The sequence below is a fragment of the Betta splendens genome, chromosome 1 (assembly GCF_900634795.4).
Source record: "Betta splendens chromosome 1, fBetSpl5.4, whole genome shotgun sequence".
NCBI classification, from domain to species: Eukaryota; Metazoa; Chordata; class Actinopteri; order Anabantiformes; family Osphronemidae; genus Betta; species Betta splendens.
Genome location: NC_040881.3, coordinates 16300820 through 16328192, shown reverse-complemented (window position 1 = coordinate 16328192; position 27373 = coordinate 16300820). Strand labels below are relative to the sequence as shown.

The 27373-nt window shown below is 41.9% G+C and overlaps 2 protein-coding genes across 2 annotated transcripts; both read left to right on the top strand.

Annotated features, from left to right (window-relative positions):
• Nucleotides 1-5504: 5504 nt before the first annotated feature.
• On the top strand, nucleotides 5505-7634 carry LOC129603997 (polymeric immunoglobulin receptor-like; the record flags this gene model as incomplete). The annotated part of the gene is made up of 4 exons (XM_055508253.1): nucleotides 5505-5655; nucleotides 5766-6095; nucleotides 6539-6856; nucleotides 7600-7634. Coding segments are annotated over exons 1-4 (720 nt in total), but the record flags the coding sequence as incomplete, so codon positions are not given.
• Nucleotides 7635-7645: 11 nt separating this feature from the next.
• On the top strand, nucleotides 7646-9125 carry LOC129604472 (uncharacterized). Its single transcript, XM_055510863.1, has 4 exons — nucleotides 7646-7897; nucleotides 8169-8276; nucleotides 8357-8433; nucleotides 8670-9125. The coding sequence occupies exons 1-4, from the start codon at nucleotides 7657-7659 to the stop codon at nucleotides 8859-8861; spliced, it is 618 nt and encodes a 205-aa protein (XP_055366838.1). The 5' UTR covers nucleotides 7646-7656; the 3' UTR covers nucleotides 8862-9125.
• The last annotated feature ends 18248 nt before the right edge of the window (nucleotides 9126-27373 follow it).

The following is a 27373-nucleotide window of genomic DNA, read 5'->3' as shown; positions in this document are numbered from 1 at the left end:
GAGCTATGAAGAGAAGATGGAGATTTATCAGTAAGGTACAGTGGCCCTGATGTGCAAGTCACAAACAAACAAATAGACGAAACACGACAACATTAAAAGGAAACATAACAACAATAACATGAAACACAACAACATTACAAGGAAACACGAGGCACCAGGTCCGCCCTGTAGCTTGAGGGTTCTGCGCAGTATCCTTGCTGTTCCTAGGACTGCACTTTTTTGGACTGAGATTTTGGATGTTTTTCCAGGGATCTGTTGTAGCCACTCCTCCAATTTGGGGGTCACTGCCCCCAGTGCTCCGATCACCACAGGCACCACTGTGGCCTTCACCTTCCAAGCCTTCTCCAGTTTTTCTCTGAGCCCTTGGTACTTCTCTAGTTTCTCATGTTCCTTTTTCCTGATGTTGCCATCGCTTGGTATTGCCACATCCACCACTACGGCTTTCCTCTGCTCTTTGTCCACCACCACAATGTCTGGTTGGTTCGCCATTACCATTCTGTCAGTCTGGATCTGGAAGTCCCACAGGATCTTGGCTCGCTCGTTCTCTACCACCTTGGGAGATGTTTCCCACTTTGACCTTGGGGTTTCCAGTCCATACTCCGCGCAGATGTTCCTGTATACTATGCCAGCCACTTGGTTATGGCGTTCCATGTATGCTTTCCCTGCCAGCATCTTGCACCCTGCAGTTATGTGCTGGATCGTCTCAGGGGCCTCTTTGCACAGTCTACACCTTGGGTCTTGTCTGGTGTGGTAGATCTGGGCCTCTATGGCTCTGGTGCTCAGGGCCTGCTCCTGTGCAGCCAGGATGAGTGCCTCTGTGCTGTTCTTCAGCCCAGCCCTTTCAAGCCATTGGTAGGATTTGTTGAGATCAGCCACTTCAGTTATGTTCCGGTGGTACATCCCGTGCAAGGGCTTGTCCTCCCATGATGGTCCCTCTTCCAGCATCTCATCCTCTGTTCTCCACTGCCTGAGACATTCACTCAGCACGTCATCTGTCGGGGCCTTATCCTTGATGTACTTATGGATCTTGGATGTTTCATCCTGGATAGTGGCTCTCACGCTCACTAGTCTTCGGCCTCCTTCCTTGCGGCTAGCGTACAGTCTCAGGGTGCTGGATTTGGGGTGAGACCCTCCATGCATGGTGAGGAGCTTTCGTGTCTTAACATCTGTGGTCTGTATCTCAACCTTTTGCCACCTTATTATTCCCACAGGGTTTCTCTGATCACTGGCAGGGCGTAGCTGTTTATTGCCCAGGATTTGTTCTTGTCATTGAGCTGGCTTCTTGCCTTACTCTTGCCTTACTCGTTGGAGGTATTTGGCTGTTGCCGCATTCCTTGTTGCCTGTTCAAGGTTGCCATTCGCCTGTGGTATTCCAAGGTACTTGTAACTGTCTTCAATGTCTGCTATTGTTCCTTCTGGGAGTGAAACCTCTTCTGTGTGGATTACATTGCCTCTCTTTGTCACCATCCTTGCACATTTCTCGAGTCCGAATGACATCCCAATGTCCGAGCTGTAGATCCTGGTGGTGTGGATCAGTGAGTCGATGTCTCGCTCATTCCTGGTGTACAGCTTGATGTCATCCATGTAGAGGAGGTGACTTACGGTGGCCCCGTTCCTGAGTCGGTATCCATAGCCAGTCTTGTTTATTATTTGGCTGAGGGGGTTCAGACCTATGCAGAACAGCAGTGGGGACAGTGCATCTCCTTGGTATATGCCACATTTGATGGACACTTGGGCAAGTGGCTTCCCGTTTCCTTCAAGGGTGGTTCTCCACAACCTCATCGAGTTTGCAATGAAGGCCCTTAGAGTTCTATTGATGTTGTACAGCTTCAAGCATTCAGTGATCCATGTGTGTGGCATAGAGTCATAGGCTTTCTTGTAGTCGATCCAGGCTGTGCACAGGTTGGTGTGTCGCATTCTGCAGTCTTCATATTACCAATGCCCTTCTGTGCTTCGCTCATGTATTGACCCATGTGCCCACTTATCTTAGCTGCGATGATGCCTGACATGAGCTTCCATGTTGTGGAGAGACAGGTTATTGGCCAGTAGTTGGATGGGACTGTACCCTTTAAGGGGTCCTTCACTATTAGGATTGTTCGCCCTTCGGTTAGCCATTCAGGGTGAGTCCCATCCCTTAGCAGCTGGTTCATTTGTGCTGCCAGGTGCTCATGGACTGCAGTGAGCTTCTTTAGCCAGTAGGCATGGATCATGTCAGAGTCGGGTGCTCCCATATACTGTACCTTTCCAGTACTGTTCAGTTTCCAGCCTTGGTGGGTCTGCTCTGCTGTTATTACTGTACCCTGCCATTGAGAGTACACTTTTGCAGCCGGTTTATTCTTGTAGCCTTTGCTTGGCAGTTTCGAGTGCTTCAGGTATGGGCATCTGGCTGTACCTCTTGGGCATCGGTCTTTTCATTGCACCTCCCTGGGCCTCTGTCATTTGGTTCACTTCCCTCCGAGCTACCTTGATTTTTGCTTCCAACCTTCGTTTCCAAGGTGGGTATTGTTTCTCATGGCTCCCATGGTTGCTCTTATAGCCAAGCACCTCAAGGATCACTGATGCTGAAGCGTATATCAGCTCATTGGTTTCTATGATTGTTGTGGTAGGGATCGCTCTCAATGCTGCATTTTGATCTTCCATGAGACTTTCTGATGGTACTTCACTTGGCTGTTGTAGTTGTCTTCGGGGTTGCCTGCTCAATCTCGCCGTGATCCTATCTTTCAGATCAGTCGCTGCCACAGCGTGCTCATTGAGGCTTCATACCCAATTTCCGGTTTCTCTGACCTGGCGTCCTGGCTTCCCCTTGCCGTGGCATTTGTGTTGTACCTCTTCAATCTCAAGTTGTGATAGCAGTTGCCGTTTGTGGATGTTGGAACACTAAGTTACTAGTTGCTATGCAACTAGTCTTGAAGGGTCTTGCCCAAGGACCTACACCGGATACTGACTTGGAAAGAAATATGTGAATGTATATATGAAGGATGAGGAACCAGTCCTTTGGTTTGATCTCGGAAAGAGGCATAGAAAGCATCAGGTCAAGCATCACCAGTAAACGTAAAGCATCTGGTTATAACCGCTCCTGTTGTGGGTCTACAGGCTGAATTTGTACATCAGGGTGTGTGACAGACTTTGACAGACTTTGGCATGTTTCCACACACATAACTAATACTACTAAATAATTTTCAGTAAAGTTATGAGTGCTCTGTCTGGCAAGGAACTTCATGTAATGATACCATGAATTAGTGTGAGATTGGTCAGGAGGTCTCTTCTCATCTTCAAGGAGGTTAGGGAGTGACTTACAGTACTGTAGCATCAATCAACAGTACAAGGGCAGTTAGTAAAACTCTCGTGGCTGGACAGTGTCTCCTCACGGTATCTCCTTATGAGAATGTACCCCTAAGTGAGAGAGGGTACAGTTGATTTCTTCACTACCGTTGAAACAACTTTTCCCCTACCTCAGTTAAGATTTTTCTCACAGACAATACTATTCAGTTGCCTGTACCTGTTGTCTTTTGCAGTGTTGTGTGTATCTAACCTTAAGCCTTCGACTGTGCAGGCTATATGTATTGCCAGAGTCACTCTCTACGGTCTCCTAAATATTGTTTCAGTCTGCGTCATCGACTCAATCAAACTAAACCAACCTTCCAAACTGTGTGGTGAGTTTCCAATGTTTACTACATTGGGTTCAGCACAGATAACGTGTTAGTGACGTTGTGCTGCTTAGGAATCTGGGGAGAAAATATCACCAGCTGCCTGGTCCAGAACAGGACCACTCATTGCAGGCGAGGTCAAACTCACTGACTCTGCCTGTACTCCCCCGCCCTCCACACAACTCCATACAGGACTACTGAGGCCACCACAGTGTCATAGAAAGTCCTTAGCAGCTGTCTGCACACACCAACGGTTAGAGGCAACTCTGGCCCTTCTTATACAAAGCGTCCATGTTGGTAGACCAGTCCAGTTTATTGTTATGTGAACACCCACGTATTTGACAGTGTCTCAGTGTCTGAGCCCCAGATGTTCACTGGTGTGTGTGGTGGATGGGACCTTCTGAATCAAGCATTAGCACCTTTGTTTTCCCAGTGTTAACTACGAAGTGGTTATTCTCACACCAGCTCAGAAAGTCACAGATGACCCCCTGTACTCCTGCTCATACCCTGATACACCTCCAAAAATGGCGGGGTACAAAAGATTGTTGTTTAGCCCTTTGGTTTGATTTCTCTCGGGTTCAGCGTTTTGCATGTGGTTCTCGTTTTGACCAGTGGGTGGGGCTCTAGAGCTGTCATCCGTGTAACACAGCAGAGACTCATTTGGGAGACGTGTTTGCATACAGTATGGAGTATTTGACAGTGTGCCTCTATTAAATGCAACGGCTTTATGGATAATTGACTGCACCTGTGAAATTACAAAAATAGTAAAACGGAACCGAATGAGAAACAGGCAGGTAGTAAACAAAATTAATCTGGAAATGGCGAGAAACTATGACTAAAAGTCTCAATTCCTGACAATTGATTGCTGAACACAGTGTCAGGAGGTTTGTTTCTCTTTCTCCTCAGCCTGTTTTGGTGACACTTTGGTGGTAAATTTGCTTCACATCCACCTTCATGTCAGATCTTTCTTTTTTTATATATATTATTTCCACTACTGTGAAAAACCTGAAGCATTGACACCTGCACACACTGTCCGAATCAGTGTACTGCACAGATGCAGATATTTAAATAAATTGACATATTTACATGGAGGCGTGTCACGGGAGGAGCTACTCAATCATCTGCACTCAATTCCACGTTGATTGGGATGTACGAAAGAAACGTGTAGATTTGTACTTAGTAGAGGTTGATACATGCTGATTTTATTTCTACTTACAGTACGCTGTTTTTTGGATTTGCACTTACATAAACTTTAGTAGGAAATCTATGCAAGTCTGTACATATCTGCTTCATTGATAATGACAAGACAAAGGAATTGCTAACATCTGCCCATGCAATGGCACAGAGGTCAATTGTCCAATTACGAGCCCATGAAATGAAAGGATTGTGTTATAAAAATGCTTTACTTTTTCAGATTTTTATCCAATCTTTGTATTTAAGCCATTGAAATAAAGCTGCGAGTGTTGACTCCAACTGCATCTGAGTTGTTTAATTTACAATTCACTGTGATAATTTACAGAAACAAAATGTGAAAAAATTTGTCTCTGTCCAAATACTTATGGTCCTGACTGTAACAATGAAATGCTATTGTAAAGCGCAAATCCCAAGAATGTATTAAAATTCTGAATTGAATTTTAGCAACACACCTGTCAGGAGGCAAACATCAGCTTACCACACTTCACAGCCTAAAAAAACAGACCTACATCATGAGACTCAGTAAAACACAGCCTTTTTAACTTTCATATCTGTTCTTCTGTGCAGTGTGTGAAAAACACAGCTGAGCACCACACTGTACTACAAACACAAATTTATACATTTATATGTTTATATTTGTACATTTTATTAAAACAAAAAATAAAACTGATTAAAATGCAGAAGTAAAAGTGAAGAGTTTGACAGAGGTTGTGGGTGGAACATTTCTGTGTTAGAAAACAGTCTGGTGAATGTTGTATTTCCTCCAAGAACCGGACGATGCAGAGCCTTCAAATGCTGCTCTTCTTCCTCATCGGTAAGTTTAAATTACATGTAAAGGAAATAAAAACAAAATATAAGGACACCTTGTCAGAATGGTCAGTTTTCTGCTCTGCTGTAACAACTCCTGCTGTTTTCTTTTTGTAGCTTCTCCCTGTTTTGTGAGCAGCACAAGACCGTTGATCCATGTATTTGGATATGAAGGGAGAGAAGCCAAAGTCTCCTGTTCTTATGATGCAGGATATGAGGATTATGAGAAGTACCTGTGCAGAAACGGCTGTGGCAGTAATGATGTTCTCATCACAACGACAGAAGCAAAGAAGAACAGATTCACTATCAGCGACGATATAAACAAGAAGGTTTTCACAACCACCATCTCTAATCTTCAGTATCGTGATGCAGGAAAATACTGGTGCGGAGTGACAAGATATGGATATGATTACTACCCTGCTAAAGTTAGTCTGGAGGTGGTGAAAGGTAAATACATCATACATTCAAATAATGTTATAATTAGGACAAAGTCTACATAGTATAATTACTGTGATGAAACAGAATGTTGAATTTCAAAACTGTTCTCAAGTCATTCTTTCATCACTGTTTTTAATATTATTTTTTGTGATTTCAGTTTATTTATGAATATGAAGTTAGAATATTTACTGTACTGTAGGTTAACTAAAAATATTTGTGGGTATTTCTGTGTTTGTCTATACTCTTCCACTAGGTATCTAGGCATCAGTAGCCTCAGGGTTGAACTGCAGATACTGTAACATTATTTTTCTGAATTGCTATTGTTCTTTTTTGACTTTGACATTTTGACTTCTAGCATATTTATTTTTTGTAATATTGTTACAGTCGGTTTTAACCCAGAACCCTCTCATTAAATAAATGAAAACTGTTCTTCTTCTAAAACTGTTTAATAGACACCTGCTGTGACAATTCCACCAAAGTCCCAAGTTCTGAGGGAGGTTCTGTGTCCATCACTTGTTCATATGAGTCTCGGTACCAGAACAACCTGAAGTACATGTGCAGAGGAAACCGTCCGTCCACATGTCTGCAGCAGGCAGTAGTCTCCTCCACCAAGAAACAAGACACACGCTTCACACTGACTGATGACAAGCTGTCAACATTCACAGTGAACATCACCAGTCTGACCCAACAGGATTCTGGGTCGTATCTTTGTGGAGTCCACACAAACACAGGCCTTGATGTTTTCTCTGCTGTTGATCTGGAGGTCAAAGGTGAGAGGTCACAGTGTCAAAGTTTAACAGGACCAAGGGCACTGACAAACATTCAACAGTTACATATTATGTAAAACATATTGACTATTTTTGAGCTTAAATGTTGGAAGTATATTCAATTTCAGACAATGTGTAGATTATTATTTTTTTACACATTGAAATTTGAAGAACTTTTTTTTCTTATGTAAATCCAGGGAACACCTGCTGTGACAATTCCACCAAATTCCAAAGTTATGAGGGAGGTTCTGTGTCCTTCACTTGTTCATATGAGTCTCGGTACCAGAACAACCTCAAGTACATGTGCAGAGGAAACCGTCCGTCCACATGTCTGCAGCAGGCAGTAGTCTCCTCCACCAAGAAACAAGACACACGCTTCACACTGACTGATGACAAGCTGTCAACATTCACAGTGAACATCACCAGTCTGACCCAACAGGATTCTGGGTCGTATCTTTGTGGAGTCCACACAAACACAAGTCTTGATGTTTTCTCTAGTGTTAATCTGGAGGTCAAAGGTGAGAGGTCACTGTTTTCTTTTTTTTCCAAGTAGTTGTGACCTGAAGTGTTATTACACTGTGGCGGTTGGTGGTTTAATCCCACCAGGACACTTCACACCAGGGGTCGTCATACAGTATGTGGCAACCCACTGCTCCACCATGGGGGACTGGGAAAACGCAAAGGAATCATTAATGTATCTTATCTTATTTTACATACTTTTGCTCCAACCTCCTTGTGTCTGACAGAGTGGTGCTGTGTGAAGTCAAACAAACTAAGGGGCCCTTTTGGGACATCCATTAACTATGCAGTGTCCCTATCCACCACAACATGGGACAAACAGGAAGTTCCTCTGTAAGGGAGACCACCACAGGAACTGCACAGACATGATGACTGACACCAGGTTCACTCTGCAGGATAATGTTTCTACCAGCTCTTTCTTGGTGATGGTCTCAGAGCTGGAAGCAGGTGATTCTGGGACGTACTGGTGTGGCTCAGACTCACAGTGGAGCTTTGGAAACTACACCAACATCCAACTGTCAGTAGGTAAAATCCCACCAATGTTTTGGTTTTATCTGAGCCAAATTTGTGATCTGAGCTGCAACCATGTAATAAACTAGAAGAATTGTATCCTAGTATTTAGTATTATTTCAAACACATCACAAATCCACCAAATGCAGTGATACCCCAGGTCTGATAAGTGGTTTCCTTCTGCTTCTGTGTGAAGGTGAAGCAGGCGTCAGAGAGCAGATATATGAGGAGTCTGCTGCTAACGTCTGTTAACAGGAAGGATCATTTTACTCTCTCTCTCTTTCAGATGTTGCTGCCTTTAAGGCTGTGGTTTTCATTGTACCTGCTGTGCTGGTGTTTGTTCTGATATTTGTGATGGTCATGGTGTGTAAACACAAATGTCACAAAGGAAAAGGTACAAATGTATAAAGAGAAACAGAACAATGCTCAAAATGAAAATATGGAGGAAACAAACCTTTACTGTTCTGTTTCCAGCAACTGGAGCCAACGTAGAAACAACACAACAACAACACAAGGCTGGAGATGAAGATGAAGTGATCAGTGAGTCTGATGTAAGAAAACCTATACAGTATATTGAAAACATGAAACTCATGTTAGCAGCTCAGCTCCATTTAGAGTTGTGTACATTCAATGACGCCATACCCTGACGTCTCATTAGAGATGGTGGTTGATTCATCAAGTTCACACTTCAGTTGTTCGTGTAATTTGCTTTAGTAACAAAGTGACCAATGCAACACTGTGGAATACTTCAAGAGACCAGTTGACTCATTATACTAATTCTTTTTAGATTTATGAAAATCAAGACGTGGTTGTGTCCTCAAAGCAGAGGAAGTCCAAACAGCAGAACAGCTGCTCCCGTTATGATGCAGGTGGAGCTGAGCAGGACTTGATGTATGAAAACTTCAACACAACTGAAGACATCTACTGTAATGACGTTTACTGTAATGACAATAAAAAAATGAGCACTTTGCACGTCTAAACATTACCTTATGCGTTCCAGTTTGTAATATTTATGTTATTATCTACGATGCAACATACAGTATACTGTAGTCCAATCTGTATACAGTATACAGTATACAGTATACAGTATAGATGGGGTTTTTTCAGTTCTTTGCATGTAGTTATTCGTCTTAATGAGTTTAGAATCAGCATGTAGAAATAAATGTAGTACTAATATAATATATAAATACTTTTTAAAATCTTTTTTTAAATATTTGTTCTTTTAATTACCCTATAGTTTGCCTTTAATTTTTACACATTATCAATACTGTAAAATAAACAGTTATATTTCAGTTCAGTATTTCAGTTATTTACACATAGAAATACAGATATGTAAATTGTAAAATTGTTCACTTACAAATTTGTAAAAGCCTGAAATAAAGTGAATAGTAAAGCGAATGTACTACTGCTCCATTGTAACCCTAACCCTCGGGCTGATGGGGTCGGCCCCGCTCCGCTCGTGTAGTGGTGGTGGACTGGGGGCGGGCCCCACTCTGGGCGCGGGGGCATCTTCTGGCGGGCTCCCTACGGACCGTGGGTCCTCGGGCTCCACTCTTTCAGGCCAACCCTCCCACCGGGGGGAGTGTTTGCCCCTGGTTCTCATGGGGCGGACAGCGTTGACCCACGGTGGCCCACTCTGACCTCGGGTGCTGTCTCTGTGGCTGTTGCAGCTCTGCCTGGGGGGCTCTGTGTGGGCGGCTTGGGTCGCAACACCTTCCCTCCTGGAACTGAAGGTGTGTGGGCTCCCTGGCTGCTAGGATTCTTTATCTGCTTGCTGGATGGGCGTAGTGGCCCTGGCTTCCACAAGTGGCATTGTTCATGCACCAACGTCCTCACCCTTTGGGTGAATAATATTAAGCTACAGCCTTACTAACCTTGTAGTGGGACACTCAACACCTGAGCTGATAAACAGGCTTTCTAAACCAAACTGTAAGTATCACTGATACTTATTACTACTGTACCAATAGTAGTAATAGTAATATCAGTATCAATAATGTGTAAATATGGAAATTGGAAATAGCTATTAAGTAATGTGAGATTATGTGTAACAATACATATGTGTATATGATATATGTATATGCTTGTATGAGTATATGCATATACCTTAACACTATTATTGGTATTATTATTAATCTCAAAGGTAAATCGCAGTACAACAGTTGTTTATTTATGAATATGTTAGCCTAAGGTACATCCCTGCTTATTTATTTTGCACCGATTGTTTGCTTAATTGATTTGCTTGGTTTCAGCAGCTGGTTGCACTCCAGACCCTCAAACACACGCCACAACGCAAAAACTCAGCCTGTCCACCAGCACAGCGACATCACATATATTTAGGATTGACTAAATAAAACATTAAATAAACCATTAATCAAGAAGTGTCATGGTGTTCAAGGTAGCGGACCCACAACTCCACCGACAACCCAGCATAAACAAAACAAAGTCGTAGCAGCAACATGACATGAATAACGAGTCCAAGGGGGAACATGAGTCCATGACAGTCTATAACAGGAGGACCGCCGAGTCCAAACCCACCACTCACGGTGGGTGGAGGCGAATAAAGTCCCTGCCCAGCGACCACTGGGTCGGGACGACACTGTCAGTGTCCAGAGGCGAGACACATGTGTTCTGTCTTACTACAACTTTCGTGCCTCTTCTTTCCAGAGCAAACCTCCACCTCTCCAGTTGTTTCTACACCTGCTCTCTACTCTCACTATAGATCACAATGTCATCTGCAAACATCATTGTCCAGGGAGATTCCCTCGTCTGTCAGCCTGTCCATCAGCATACTGTAGCAAACAAGAAGGGACTCAAAGCTGATCCTTGGTGTAGTCCCACCTCTACTATACCTTGAACTCTTCTGTCTGACCTACAGCACATCACATCCTTCTCTAAACCCACAAAGACATAATGCAGCTCCTTCTGACCATCTCTCTACTCTTCCACCAACATTCTCCAAGCAAAACTGGCATCGGTGGTGCTGAGCTCTTATGGGGCATGAAACCATACTGCTGCTCACAAATCTCCACCTTCTTCCCAAGCCTGGCTTCCACTACTGCTCCTTATTGCTCTGTAGTTGCTGTAGTTCTGTGTGCCACCCTTGTTCTTAAAGATGGGCACCAGAACGTGTCTCCTCCATTCCTCAAAACCTCTTTCCATCTTCTCTGTACATTCTCCTGGGTTGTTAGCACCTTTCCATCTCTGTCTTTAATCACCCTTATCTGTTGCACATCCTTCATATCTCTACCTCTCTATCTGGCTAGCCTGTAGTCCTTCTGTCCTTCCTTTGTGTCTAACCTGTCATACAGCTCATCAGCTCATCTGCTTTCTGTTTGGCCTTTGCCACCTCCCTCTTCACTCTGCTCTGAGCTTCCTTGTACTCCTGTCTACTTTTCCTTAAGAACGACCGCCACAGATGCTGTGGCGGTCGTTGTTAACCCGGGCCGCGACCAATCCGGTATAAAAGTCGATTCTGTTTTTTCTCTTGAGTAAGTTCATTTAATTGAACAAGTACATTTGTGTTATACCTCACATGCAGTGAATGGTAGAACAAACATCTTGATAAGTGCCATTATGCTAATGTAATAATAAGAAATGCTAGTTCTAAATACGTATGCGTATATATGGTGCAGAGAACATTGTAGTAGGAGGATTATTATTATCAGAAACGATATAAATGGAACCCTGCATCAGTTCCTGTGTCTCAGCCTCCATCAGCACCTGTGCCACAGTCTGCACCCACCACAGGTTTCTCGCCTGTTTTGACCTCTGTTGCTGCCCGGCCAAGCCCAGCTCCGACCCAGTGAAGTTCTGCCCCGTCGAGCTCCGCTACTGCCCAGCCAAACCAGGTCTCAACTCTTGTCCCTTTAGGAGGCCCGGAGGAGGAGGTGGCTGTCCCTGTTGGCCCTGAGGAGAAGAAGCTTTCCTATGCACAGTTGTCGTCCTTGGGGGTGCCGGTGGTTCCCGCAGGAGCACGCTTGCTTTCACCCCTGGTGGTACAGGGGAGGCCACGCCAACCTGAGATGTACTCTGCCTTTTTGTGTGCAGGTGCTGCTTCCGGGGGTCAGGGTGGCCCAGTACCGACCACGCCTGCTTCAGTTCCTGGTAGTCTGGCAATGACCACGTTTAAATCAACTCCTGGAGACCCGGTCCCAGCCACGTCTGCCTCTGTGCCTGGTGGTCCGGCGCCGACCACATCCGCCCCGGCTCCAAGTCTGGGATCGTCTTCTGTCTCCCTGCCTGGAGGACGCCGTCCTCTGCCACAACGGTGGCACAGGTAGGTAGTCGTCGTAGCTCGTGTTGGGCCATTAGAGGCGTCTTGCTCAAACGCTGTCCTCCTTGGACTCCAGCCTGGCCCTTGGACACTGAGTGTGCCATTTAGGCCCAGCGGCTGCTGGGCGAAGACTCTCCTCGCCTCCACCCTCCTTGAGGGAGTATTTGGACTTTGTATTGCTCCCCTGTCTTGGACTTACCTTATGGACTCTTGTATTTAGTTTGTTGCCTTGCCTTTGTTGTAGTAACCCTCCCACTGTCCTCCCTATTTTATTCTTGCGGAGTAAAATATTGCAAATTAGAATTACTGAATTTGACAATCTATGGAAAACTCATAAATGGATTGTGACAGTAGATTCCTCTGATGTGATGTGATATGGGGAAGATTATAAAATGGCTCTCTCTCTGTGTAACTGTTTTATCAGCCACATGTAAACAGTATGTGCTATTATAAAACATTAAACTTGTCATTGTTATTATTCATTCCAGGCTCCTAATAGAGCCTGTGATTACTTGGTGTTCTCGCTATTATTAATAGTAATTTGCAGCCTTCGAGTGTCTCATAGTGCAAACACACATGATGTGCCCTGACATGTGTCTCACTCAGAAGATGTTATATGGTTCCATGTGTGTGTCAGGATGAACAGAGAGGCTAAGCAGATGCTAGAGTCAGACTGGTCTGATAAGTACCAGGCCTACAACCTGGACGACCACTGTGGAAGACAGCTTACAGAAAGACAGGCTGTTAGACAGATAGACAGACACATATTAACTGGTTTCAACACTGTCCCTGTGTGTGTAGACCTTGGAGCAGATTGGGGCCCAGAAGAAGAACATTGTGGCTCTGCACAAGGCCGGTCTCTGCACTGTTAGGATACTATACTATCTGTTTCTGTGTTTGTGTGTTGTTTTTCAATCCTAGTTGTTTTTGTGGTGTGCAAACTATTAAAGGTGCAATAAAGTAGGTATATGTGTTTATGCAGGAGTTTTTTTTTTTATTTTTCATAAATAAATGCTCTTGTAAAATTTGAGGCTCTGGACCATCTGGTGACAAAACAGCAGCAGCCAAAAGAAGATGGAACCGATTGAGCTCTATAAAATCTTTACATGGTGAGAAAAACTAAAACAGGAATCATTTGTTTAAATTAGGAAAGAGAAATATAATCTGAAGTTATGAAAATGACTTCCACTGAAATAATGAGTCAACCCACTATCAGTCACGAGGTGGCGCCATCGAACCACAATAGCTCCTTCCTCCACATACACTGAGCATCTTCCACCAGCATGAGCAACATTAATATCCTGTGTGGGGACTTTTACAGTTAGTTACATTTTAGCTGCTTGTACTTTACATTACAGAATTGTTTTTGGTGTATTTCACTCGTTTCTTGCTCTTTTTCTGTCATTGACTTTCATTCAAAGAGAAGGGCCTTACTCAGCGAGGTGACCAATAACTCAATGGTCTTTCTCTCTCTGAGCTCCAGCATTCTTCTGTAGTGAGAGGAGAACCTTCCAGGAGGACAACCCTCTGTGCGGCAATCCACAAATCAGGTCTTTCTGGTAGAGTGGCTAGATGGAAACCATTCCTTTAGAAAAAGGCACTTAGCAGACCACCTGGAATTTGCCAAAAGGCACCTGAAGGACTCTCAGACCTTAAGAAACAAGATTCTCTGGTCTGATGAGACTAAAATGGAACTGTTTGGAGTGAATTCCAGGCGTTAGGTCTGGATAGAGGGAAAGATGAATGCAGCAATGTACAAAGACATCCTGAATGAAAACCTGCTTCAGAGTGCTCTTGACCTCAGACTGGGGCGACGGTTCTACCTTCAGCAGGACAATGAACTGAAACACACCGCCAAAATATCAATGGAGTGGCTTCGCAACAACTCTGTGAATGTCCTTGAGTGGCCCAGCCACAGCCCAGACCTAAATTCCATTGAACATGTCTGGAGAGATCTGAAAATGGGTGTACACTGTCGTTTCCTATCCAACCTGATAGAGCTTGAGAGGTACTGCAAAAAGGAAAGGGCGAAACTTCCCAAAGAAAGATGTGCCAAGCTTGTGGCATCATATTCAAAAAGACTTGAGGCTGTAATTTCTGCCAAAGGTTCATCGATGATGTATAGAGCTAAGGATATAAATACTTGTGTAAGTTTGAGTTTTGTTTTTTATTTTTAATAAATTTGCAACAATTCCTAAAAAATTTTTCTCTTATTGTCATTATGGGGTACTCTGTGAAGAAATTTGAGGAAATAAGGCTGTAAAATAAAAGAAATGTGGAAAAAGTTATGAAAGTTATGAATACTTTCCAGGTGTACTGTAAACTTGGCCATATTACTATTGGTAAAAGGTCCAGAGGAAACTACAGTCTGACATTGTTTTGGTAAACAAACACAACAGGGGCCCATTTCAAGAAGGTGGTTTTGTGAAAACTCTGAGTTTGTTAACCCCGAAATGAGGAAAACTCAGAGTTTTCGGTTTCAGAAAGCGGGGTTACTTAAACCCGCAAAACGGGGTAAGTTTAAGCCCGTTTCAAGAAGCGAGGTAATCGAAACTCAGAGTCAGTTACTATGGCAACTTACTTTGTGAACCTAACCTGGTCGCGAGCAGGTTTTGTTCGGGAAACCCAGAGTTTCCTTCGGTCTCCGCCCCTTTTTAAAGTGAACAGTGTTTAAATACCTCGTTTAATCTTTCAGTTCATTCATAGATTTCACCTGTTTCCTTCGCGCAGAGACCAAAATGCCCGTTTCTAGAGGATCCTGTAGATGAGGACGCTGTATTAATTCACACGGCATTGAATTTACGCCGCGAGAGGATTTTGACGCCACGAGTTAATTTTCTGTCATATCGCCGTGCATTTTTATTTGAGCGGTACCGATTTTATCGAGACTCCAAACATACATTAATAATCTTATTCACCCATACGTCAAACACATCACCCATCGTGGCCGTGCTTTTACATCCAAACAGATTCTTTGTGTTGCGTTACGTTTTTTTTTTTTTTTTGCAAACTGTAGTTTTCTTTATAACATTGGAGATGCTGAGCACATTAGAGAAGCCACTGTATGTAGAAAAAATTGACCTCAAGCGCTTTCCTTGAAACAAACTCCTTAAAGCCATTAAAGAGGAGTTTCACAGGATTGCAGGTATGTGGTAATTAATTTTTTTCATTGAGGCTAATCTGAAAAATGATGATCAGTTAATAATATCTTGCTGTGATCTGAAATAAACTGATAAATGTGCAGGTTCACTGACTACTCTTTCTAATGGTCACTGTAACTGACATTACATTGTTTACATCACCAAGATCATATGTGATGCTGCACATATCATAAACGTGAACTCATGAATATATAGTGAGTCAACCCTAAATAACAGGCTGCACTGTGGTGAGTACTGTACATGTATGTCCTATACACTTATTTCAATGCATGCACTCACACTCACAGGAACACTTCTATGCAGCACTGAAGTAATGTGAATTTTCTTCTAGGAGAGATTGACAGCTTTCTGCTGGAGATAGGGGTTACCCATGAAGGCGCACACTACTGACGCCTGACCCAGAACCTGAAGCAGGCCCCCAGCAGCGCTTTAATGTGGCCCTGCAGAACAAGAGCCCGGGTGGAAATGACCATAGGCCTGTTGAAAGCACGTCTTTAGTGCCTACGTCACCTCAGGGAAACACCTGAGAGGCCTGTGACATTAATGTGACATGTGTTGTTCTCCACATTATTGCAATTATTAGAGGGGAGCAACACCCTGCCCTACAAATACAAGACCCTGAGGAGACTTCTTCCATTACAGTAATCTGCAGAGTGGATGGACAGATTTGCTTTAATGTCTTAAACAACCATCCCCACCACCACCAATAAAAGAAACTGAATAGATGTAAATCATAATGTATATGTTTTTTTTCATTTCCTACAAATACAAAGGCAAATGTTAGATTTTATGATTCTTCCAATAATTCATACAATTCACCTTTAACTATACACTCATCTCCAGCTTGTGTTTGGGAATTTCAATTTCTAGATCTGGCTTCTCAATCTTGTGATACAAGTATAACATTTCTTTGAGATTTAGTTTATACAACTCAATAACCGGTAACTTAAAATACAGAAGATTTAGAGTTACATGACATCTTGACATGACATGTTCCTCATTACTCTTACAGAATTGAACTCTGGCATTTACTGAACATCACTGAACCGTGTGCATCTATGCAGCAGAATGTGACTGACCTCCTCCTGCGAGGTGCAGGTCCTCCACCAGTTGTTCTAGCCTCTGCCTTCTTTCTGTTTGCTGAGTAGAAGTCAAATGTTTAACTGTGTGAAAACATTACAGCCATGTTGAAAATGCTGCTGCACTGCTATACTCTGCATGCTATTTAGTTATTTAATATATTAAATGTTGTAAAGTCAGGTAGTCTACACCCATGACATGATGGTGCCTTATACCTGTTTGAATTATGTTTTTACATTTCATTTTTAGCCACGTTCTTTTATGCCTGCAGCATTGCGCCTACATAAAAACTGAAATTAATTTCTTACGTGTTTTGGGTAACTTTTAAAAACCTAATTAGATTAATGTAATAATTGCTCTCCATAAAACGTATTGGATTATTGAATTATCATTACTTTACAAATCCCACATCAATCACAACAGGAATTTTAAAAATGCATAGACATAACACTGCACTTTTAATTCATACAAACGTCGGTATTTCATGCAATTACTGAAGTAACGCCTTAGATGAGTGAAAAAGTCCTTACTTTACGAGTGAAATATAACAACAATACTAAAATTATTTAGTAATTAATTACGCTGTATGATTAAAATGTAAACTTACGCATTGACTCGAGGAGCTATTTTCTTCCAAGCTAATTCTTTCTCTTTCGCCGCTGCAGCCGTGTTGCTTTTTCTACGGATTATAGGCTCGTAGTCGCTATTTGCTTGACGTAACATATCCATTTGTTGTCCTGTTGCCATGGTGACTCGTACAGTAATACCTTCACTCCATTGATGAGGGCTTTGTATCGTCGCGGTGCACGCGCTTAACTCTGAGTCAGACAACTCAGAGTTGCTTAAACCAACTCTTTTCAGCTGTTCTGGAACCGAAAACTCCAGGTTTGCAAACTCAGAGTAAATCAACTCAGAGTTTCGTTTTAACTCCTCCTCACCTCCAGAGCTGCAAATGTACTTATTACTTACAAACACATACTGTAGTATTACCGCTGAATATGGGGTGCCAAATGTAAAAGGAGCACCTATAACTAGTTTTCTCACATTTAACTAAATGACACAACATGTTTTCTCACATTTAGTTAAATGTGCAAAAGTCTAAATGTAAATGTTAAATGTAAATGTTAAATGTAAATGTTAAATGTAAATGTTAAATGTTAAATGCAAATGTTAAATGTTAAATGTAAATGTTAAATGTAAATGTAAATGTTAAATGCTAAATGTTAAATGTAAATGTTAAATGTTAAATGCTAAATGTTAAATGTAAATGTTAAATGTAAATGTTAAATGTTAAATGTTAAATGTTAAATGTTAAATGTAAATGTTAAATGTTAAATGTAAATGTTAAATGTTGGCCGAGCGTAAAACTGAATATTCATGAATGGGCAAGTAGACTCCATCCCTACCCTCAAACAGCGCTGGTCTCAGATCAGAGACGCGAACTCAATCACCTCAAACAGTGCGCGCAAACCCCGCCCACATCTGATCTGGAAACTTTTGTTTTTAGCCTGGATGTAACTTCGGCTAGCTAGTATAGTTAGCCAACTAATTCTCCACCGGCGCCACAGAAATATTCTTTTTAAACCTACTTGACTACTCATTAATGGTGTTTACGACAGAACGGCAGTTTGAAGCGGAGCCTCAGCCCGCACACCTGCCGTTACAGCCCGTTCAATCTCCCCCAACGGGAGGGAGTCGGAGCTGGCGGCCATGATGGCTTCGACTTCAGGCTTCTCTCCAGTATTTTCGTGCACCGATCCAGAGTCAGATGTGGGCGGAGCTATGCGTACTGTTTGACGTGTTTGAGTTCGCGTCTCTGATCTGAGACCAGCGCTGTTTGAGGGTAGGGATGGAGTCTACTTGCCCATTCATGAATATTCAGTTTTACGCTCGGCCAACATTTAACATTTACATTTAACATTTACATTTAACATTTAACATTTACATTTAACATTTAACATTTACATTTAACATTTAACATTTACATTTAACATTTAACATTTACATTTAGATTTAACATTTACATTTATATTTAACATTTACATTTAGACTTTTGCACATTTAACTAAATGTGAGAAAACATGTTGTGTCATTTAGTTAAATGTGAGAAAACTAGTTATAGGTTCTACTTTTACATTTGGCACCCCATAGCTGAAGGGGGGCAGCAGAGAAGCCAAACATAAGACACTGAGCAAAACAAAGTACTCTCAGAGAAACGATGAGACAAAGCTGTGGCAGAAGTTAAGCTAGTGCTAAGTTAGCAGAGCTAAGATGAAAGGACAAATATGAAGATCAGCAGGTGGTTTAATGTAATAGAGTGCACGAGTATTGCAACATTTAGAGCAGACACGACCACATAAAAACAATAGTAAACGAAACCGTACACAAGTAGTAGCATTAAACCTCGGTCTTTAAAAATGTATGTACAAAAGTAGCTTCTGAGAAAAGGTGTATGAAGACCGCAGATGCTACAGTTTGGTTTCACACCTGTAAACAACATTCAACAACATGCAGTTCTTGCTTTACTGTGTACAGTAGATAAAGCTGTTGGTTACCTGTGCTCAGCAGCGGTGAAGGAGAAAGAATTAGCTTGGAAGAAAATAGCTGCCCGACTCAATGCGTAAGTTTACATTTTAATCATACAGTGTTCGATGTAACTAATTACTAAATAATTTTAGTATTGTTGTTATATTTCACTCGTAAAGTAAGGACTTTTAAAGTAATTGTTCACTCATCTAAGAAGTTACTTCAGTAATTGCATAAATACCGATGTTTGTATGAATTAAAAGTGCAGTGTTATGTCTATGCATTTTTAAAATTCCTGTTGTGGTTGATGTGGGATTTGTAAAGTAATGATAATTCAATAATCCAATAAGTTTAATGGAGAGCAATTATTACACTGATCTAATTTGGTTTTTAAAAGTTACCCAAAACACGTAATAATATAAGAATTTAATTTATGTAGGCGCAATCCTGCAGACATAGAAGAACTCTGGGTTGGGTTCTTTGTTGGTCTTAACAGATTCTGATGGTAATATATGAATCCTCCTGTCACAACAGAAACCCAGGATGTTGTAAGTATACTATTAAATAAAGCTTAAATTATGATAAGCAGTATTATAAAGTGTAATAGTAATACAGTTTATACACAGCACATGATTTCTGATGTTTGTGTTGCGTAGCCTAAATGATGTAACTTGATCTCCAAGTATAGTGACTTTATTATCTCCCCTCTGCCCCAGAGTGTGGAAGAACAGCAGGAGGGTCCGTCACATTCTGCTGCACAGATGCACACAATTCAGTGATGTTCAGTAAATGCCAGAGTTCAATTCTGTAAGAGTAATCAGGAACTATGTCTTCTAACTCTAAATCTTCTGTGTTTTAAGTTACCGGTTATTGAGTTGTATAAACTAAATCTCGAGGAAATGTTATACTTGTATCACTAGATTGAAAAGACAGATCTAGAAATTGAAATTCCCAAACACAGAGTAAGTTGCCATAGTAACTGACTCTGAGTTTCGATTACCTCGCTTCTTGAAACGGGTTTAAACTTACCCCGCTTTGCGGGTTTAAGTAACCCCGCTTTCTGAAACCGAAAACTCTGAGTTTTCCTTATTTCGGGGTTAACAAACTCAGAGTTTCCACAGAAGCTCCTTCTTGAAACGGGCCCCTGTAGAACCAGTAGCATGCTGGTTTTATGTTGCCACAAAGTGATTAAAGCCAATATCTGTTTACTGAAAGCTTATCTCTGTTATGGGAAAAATTGCCTCTTCCTTATTTCTATGTGTCTTCCTTATTTCTATGCATTTCTATGCAGTTATTATACGAGTTATGACTTATGTTCTGCAATTAATATCTTATGTTTTGTCTTACTGTATGCATTTGACATTTGACCTACATTGTTCAATGGTTGTCTCTGCCTGATAGACTCTCAACTCTAGCTCCCAAACCCAAGGTCAGGGAGTTGTGTCTCTGTCTGTTGAGACTTGGTGCTCCTTTCTCACAGATAGTTGGACGTCAGCAATGCAGGTGTGAGAATGTAAAAATCTTCACACACTCTGCGACAGGGAGGAGATGGTGCGTGTAATTTGATTGGGTTAGAAAGACATTCCACCTTAGTTGGACAGAGAAGCTAAAAGGCAGAAGCAACTTTAGGATCGTGGGCTCTTTGCATCACACCTTCGTGGTGTGTGCACTGATCTCCCCAGCTGGTTTTTGGTTTGTTGATGTGCACGATCAACAGCCATGCTTTTTATTTGCTTTCCCCATTATTTTTATTTTCTTTATTATTTCAATAAATCACACAAAAGGACAACTCTCTCATCTGCTTCTTTATGGAAAATTTCCACCACAGAAATTGGCGTCACGAACAGGATCCGGCGGCAGGTCGTCTGGACGGTGTGACCAGGGACGATAGTCCTGAGGACTAGGGTCGCTCAGCCTCCAAACCTCTACAGCTGTTCTGAGTGGGAGGACTGCTCACCCGTCTGGATTGCCTCTGACGAGATCCAACGAACACAAAACCTCTACCCGGCCCAGTGAGAGAGATTCCGTTTTGTTGCGACTTATCGAAGAAAAAAAAAAAAAGAAAACGGGTTTGAAATTGGTTTCAGGTATTCGGGTTTACTTGGCTCTGATCATTTGGTTTAGGGAAAGTAAGGCAAATAACAATTAATTCTAAAACATCCGCAACTAGACTAAAACAAACAACGACAAAAAGAAAATATAACTAGGAAAAGAGATAATAATATTTCTAAAATGACTATGTGGCTGAAAACATCTAAAATATAATAATTAGGACCAAACAATTTTTTTTAAATTAAAAAATTTAATATTCAGGAAAAAAATGAATTAGGTGTGGTGGAAATTTTCCATAAAGAAGTAGATGAGAGAGAGTTGTCCTTTTGTGCGATTTATTGAAATAATAAAGAAAATAAAAAATAATGGGGAAAGCAAATAAAAAGCATGGATGTTGATCGTGCACATCAACAAACCAAAAACCAGCTGGGGAGATCAGTGCACACACCACGAAGGTGTGATGCAAAGAGCCCACGATCCTCAAGCTGCTTCTGCCTTTTAGCTTCTCTGTCCGACTAGGGTGGAATGTCTTTCTAACCCAATCAAATTACATGCACCATCTCCTCCCTGTCGCAGTGTGTGTGAAGATGTTTACATTCTCACACCTGCATTGCTGACGTCCAACTATCTATGAGAACTAGCACCAAGTCTCAACAGACAGAGACACAACTCCCCGACCTTGGGTTTGGGAGCTAGAGTTGAGAGTCTATCAGGCAGAGACAACCATTGAACAATGTAGGTCAAATGTCAAATGCATACAGTAAGACAAAACATAAGATATTAATTGCAGAACATAAGTCATAAATCATATAATAACTGCATAGAAGTAAGGAAGAGACATAGAAATAAGGAAGAGACAATTAGAAATAAGGAAGAGACAATTTTTCCCATAACATTAGGTCAAAGTCTGCCCTGGTGGCTGAGACGGTGGTTGCTAAGGGTTGGCTCGTGGGACCGAGCTTGTTTTGTCTGTACTGAGGATACAGACCAGTGTGCAGATCTGAGCGCAGTCCAAAGGGTGTGGACAAGGAAATAAAAGACGGCTTCTGTAAGACGGAGCGCGTTTGCAGGGGGAAGTGGTTTTGAGATACGAGGGACCCGGGTCTTAGAGGGGCCTGACGGTGAGGGACCACTTCCGAGAACCCTGTCGCTGATCTGAGCGGTTCCCTTTCTACGGAGACGTCCGTGGAAGAGAAATTTCGAAAAAAGGTTCCGGCCGGAACACATAAAAGTCTAAGGCAGAAAACCGCCGGGACTCTGAAAGATGGGTTCGGGGCGATCTAAGTCTCCACCACCAGACTGCAGCATTACAAAAGTAAAGGTAATTAAAAGTAAAAAGTAAATATGGTTATTAGTGCGTTTCATGTTTCCATGAGTGGGAAACTGGTTATGGGTTCAAAAGGAGAATCACTTAGTGTAAAACGACATACGCACCTTAAAAGAAAAGTTAGATACAAAAGATGAGATTTGAAAAAGCAAAACTATCAAAACTAAAGCCCTAAAAGAAACAAAAGATGAGAGTAACAGGAAAAAAGGAGATAACAACTCTGGGGAAGAATTGTTTGCACTCTGCCACACACACACCACACACACATACACCACACACATATCATGCCAAGAGCAAATGCTCCCATTGTTTCTGCTCTTTGTCCTAATGCAGAACTGAGCGCGATGAGGGTAAATCCGGATCTGGACTCCTTTCCCACCATCAGCAGAAGAACCGAAGGAGAAGAAGCGTCAACCAACAACCAGAACGGGGTTGAAGCTCTGACACCACAGCAGCAGGAGGACACAGACCACAGCATGGAGGCCTCACAGACTCCTACAACGTCTGCAGCCATCACGTTCTGGGCTCATCAGATGAACCAGCTACTACAAGCGTGTGTGTCTGACACAAACACCTGCTTATGACAATCAGCAAAGGAAAACAAGGACAGAGCAACAGCAGAGAAGACGTGCTCTGACACAGACACTGGTTGAAACAACAGGAGAGGCTTCAGACGTGATCGGCCCAAAAGAGGTGCATGCGAGGATCCAGGAAAGGTCTGTCATCGAGGAACAACTGTCCCATTGAAAGGCTTCACCCACTGGCGCTCACATCAGACTGATGGTTGGGGAAGGAGGAAGGTGACGGTTTTCTTTTCACGTGACGTACAAGACGGTACCGCAAACACACACACACACATTCATACACGCAATGAAGAAACACGCTTACAGCTGATACACGCTCAAATTCATGTTCATGCTTATCTGCTCGCAATGAAGAATCGCTTTTTGCTCAAAAAAAATCCCACAGAGTGATTTTAAAATGATGACAAACAGCTAAATGACAACTGCTGCATGACTTTGCAGTCTGATGGGTTTAAACTATTTCAATTTGCAACAAATTCAGTAATAAAATCCTCTATGTTTCTAAAAAGGATTTGTGCACAATATAGGTTTGTCTGGCCAGACTATAAGAAAACATACCAGACTGTAGAAAACAAAACAAAAACAGACTATAGGAAGACTGAAACCGACTGAAACAGACTATTAATGACTATTAAAGGGAAGACGACTATTAGAGAGAAGTAATAATAATTACTGTACGTACCAGACTATTAAACTATTAAAAACTTATTCTTTCACTGTCTTGTGCAACATCTGACAGCAAGACACCTTAACATTCATTTTTGCTTTCAAACTTATGCGCAGTTAAATTCTTAGGAAGAGATCTCATGTGTAGTTTAGGTATTTGATTGATTTCCACTCCAGACGGAGTGCAGGTTACATCTACAGACATTCTAAATAATCCCTCTTTTGTTGGTGTAAACTTCAGCTCAGCTGTGCTCTTATCATTGGCTGCTGAGGGGGGGCTGTAACTGAGGCCCTCACACAGGCTGCATCTCAGCTTGTTTATGATTTCACACACACACACACTGACAAACTGACCTCAACTTCCCTCTTTTGGGATGAACACAGGTCTGCGCTTGCGATTTCTCTTACTAACGAACAAAAAGATTTTTATTTTTATTTTACAGTTCCACATGTCCCTCTGTGAAAACATGATGGAGACAGATGACAGGACGTGGGTCCTTTCGTGAACAGATGTCAACGGGGTGGAGACTGGTGAACGACTTCTGACCCCATGTGACGTATTCACCTACTTTGCATACCTTATAATTTTTTTTATTCTGCCCGTCATGTGCAGCAAACAGTGAACTTGGTACCTCCACATTCTAATGACACACATTACACGCTTTTGTTTTTATTTTCATTTCAGAGGACGCTCTGACCCAACACTCAGCCTTACAGGAAGCCCTGCTTCCCTGTGGCTCACACACAGATATGATGTAGGTTCAATCAGAGGATGTGAACCAGTGGTCATCACACCTAAATCTGACCACAAACCATGTAAACAACAACACCCTCTTAAAGGAGCCATAGATGGTGTTACTGCAGACACCACTAAGCTACTGAAACATTGGATGCTACAGGCCACAAAGAGAGCCTGTCTAAATTACACTTTGTTCAGACAAAGGTTATTTTCTGGGTCATTGTAATTACAGCTGATGGCAAATCCATCTCACCCAACAGAGTTAAAGCAATTTGAAACCTGCCTAAACCGTGCACGTAAAAACAGCTGATGTCTTTTCTAGGTCTTTGTTCTTTTGTAGGACTTTCGTTCCTAGCTTTACCTTCTCTGAGGCCCCACTCAGGGTTCTGATGCAGACGTCTTCATCGTCCACTTCTTGTCTCACGTGGACGTCTGAGGCTGAACAACGTTCACTGACCTCATGCTTGCTCTTCAGTCGACTCCTACTTTGGGTCTTCCTGATCTGACCCTACGCGACCTTTCACTCAAACAGTGGATGAGAAATCAGGTTGTACGACTTCTGTTCTTTTGTCCTCATACTGTTTTTGATTCTTTTGGAATAGATCACATCTTTCTACAGCCTGATGGCTTAGATGCAACACCACCTTGCTCAACATGCTGAACATTACTATCAAGAGTCCGTCTTGAAGTCTATTGCTTTGCTAAGACACTACTCTGCTCAGGCTGCAGAGTTGATCGTATTGACTGAAGCTATTAAACTAGCAGAAGGAGAGTCTGTTACCATCTACACAGACTCCACAGACGCTCTGTGTTTGGGCGGCAGCCGTGCCTGTTCAACAGGAAGAAGCAGATCGTTACAGACATCAATTGTAACCTTGCGTTAGACATTTTATGTTACTCTGATTATTGCCTTGATCATATGATGTTTCTATGTAACTTTACACACTACTTTTGAATGAGAAAATTTCACATAATTCACAACACTGAGTTTAAATATCCTAAAGTTGATTTGGTGTTTAATTTGCTCACAATCACTTATTCACTGCTACAATTCGTTTTTATCCTTCATCTACAGATGACAGAGGTTATGAGACAAAACGCATCATCATTCTGGTTAAATCCCTGAATCTCCTATTCGCTCTAGACGCAAATGTACAATTAAAGATCCGAAAGCATGAAATCTATTTTAAGATTATATGAAACAGAACCCCACCGGAAACCTATGGCTATCATACATTAATTGTCTTTATTACATTACAATTGAATGGCCGTAGACACGTTGTTAGCAGAGAAAAGAGGCGGTTGTGTTATGTTTGGAGACGCATGTTGTACTTACATCCTGAATAACACTGATTCTAATGGTATTGTGGCGAAGGCGCTCCACGGCCTTCAGAATCTCAGCTAACTGTGGTATAGGTTCTTCCTCTTGGAATTGGCTAGACGAAATGTCTGGAAAATGGAAATCTGTTCTCATGTCCGCAGCTGTTTCCTTTATCATTGAGATGGCTGTGATTCTCTTGTTTGGTTTTTGCGTTGTCCCACTGGTTAGAGGTCTCATCATGCGTGCGACCTCAGCAACACTCTCGTATCAGATGACACAATGCACTATGTTCAAAAACCCCAACTCTAACTCACTTAATGACTTTGACGATGGTATGAGCTTATTTTCTTCACATACCAATACAGAGGTTATTCTTGTATAACTACCCACCAAAACAGCTCCCAACCTTTTGTCCCTAAGTTACTTGCATTTTATGTGAAGGTGTATTTTGAATCTTGATGAGTTAATACCCTTATTGTCATCATTTGCAAGGGTCTTTTATTATTACAGAATGTGATTTTGACAATTTTTATTCTTTTAGTGGTTGATTAATGTGTAATCAAAAGGGGGGAGTGTTATGGGAAAAATTGCCTCTTCCTTATTTCTATGTGTCTTCCTTATTTCTATGCATTTCTATGCAGTTATTATACGAGTTATGACTTATGTTCTGCAATTAATATCTTATGTTTTGTCTTACTGTATGCATTTGACATTTGACCTACATTGTTCAATGGTTGTCTCTGCCTGATAGACTCTCAACTCTAGCTCCCAAACCCAAGGTCAGGGAGTTGTGTCTCTGTCTGTTGAGACTCTGTGCTCCTTTCTCACAGATAGTTGGACGTCAGCAATGCAGGTGTGAGAATGTAAAAATCTTTACACACACTGCGACAGGGAGGAGATGGTGCGTGTAATTTGATTGGGTTAGAAAGACATTCCACCTTAGTCGGACAGAGAAGCTAAAAGGCAGAAGCAACTTTAGGATCGTGGGCTCTTTGCATCACACCTCCGTGGTGTGTGCACTGATCTCCCCAGCTGGTTTTTGGTTTGTTGATGTGCACGATCAACATCCATGCTTTTTATTTGCTTTCCCCATTATTTTTATTTTCTTTATTATTTCAATAAATCGCACAAAAGGACAACTCTCTCATCTGCTTCTTTATGGAAAATTTCCACCACAATCTCTCCCTTATTTTAAGTGTATGGAGCTCTGCTGCGTTATATTGACAGATTGAATGAGCATTCAGTACATCTTATCACTGTCTACACCTGTTTGAGACCAGTTAAACCAGTAAGATGCTGTCTTCACATTGCCAAAAAGTTATTATAGCCAATATCTTTTGATAAGAAGCTTATTTCTTCCTCATTAATTCAATATGAAAAGTTTAATGATGTGGTGGAAATTTTCCATAAAGAAGTAGATGAGAGAGAGTTGTCCTTTTGTGCGATTTATTGAAATAATAAAGAAAATAAAAATAATGGGGAAAGCAAATAAAAAGCATGGATGTTGATCGTGCACATCAACAAACCAAAAACTAGCTGGGGAGATCAGTGCACACACCACGAAGGTGTGATGCAAAGAGCCCACGATCCTCAAGTTGCTTCTGCCTTTTAACCCCTTTCTCTGGCTCTGGTGGAATGTCTCTCTGCAGCAATGGAATTGTTTGCGCCACCTTATCTCGCTGTGAGTGAGAATGTTTGCTTTCTCTCTTCTGCATCGTCATGTCTTGTTATCCAAAGGAAGGAACACCGAGCTTCCAAGACA

Bases quoted from the DNA above. Each gene is read 5' to 3' on its own strand.
- LOC129604472 (XM_055510863.1), top strand. From the start codon at position 7,657: ATGCAGTGTCCCTATCCACCACAACATGGGACAAACAGGAAGTTCCTC. The intron at 7,898-8,168 runs GTAAAATCCCAC...TCTCTCTTTCAG, and splicing joins CAACATCCAACTGTCAGTAG to ATGTTGCTGCCTTTAAGGCT. The intron at 8,434-8,669 runs GTAAGAAAACCT...AATTCTTTTTAG, and splicing joins AAGTGATCAGTGAGTCTGAT to ATTTATGAAAATCAAGACGT.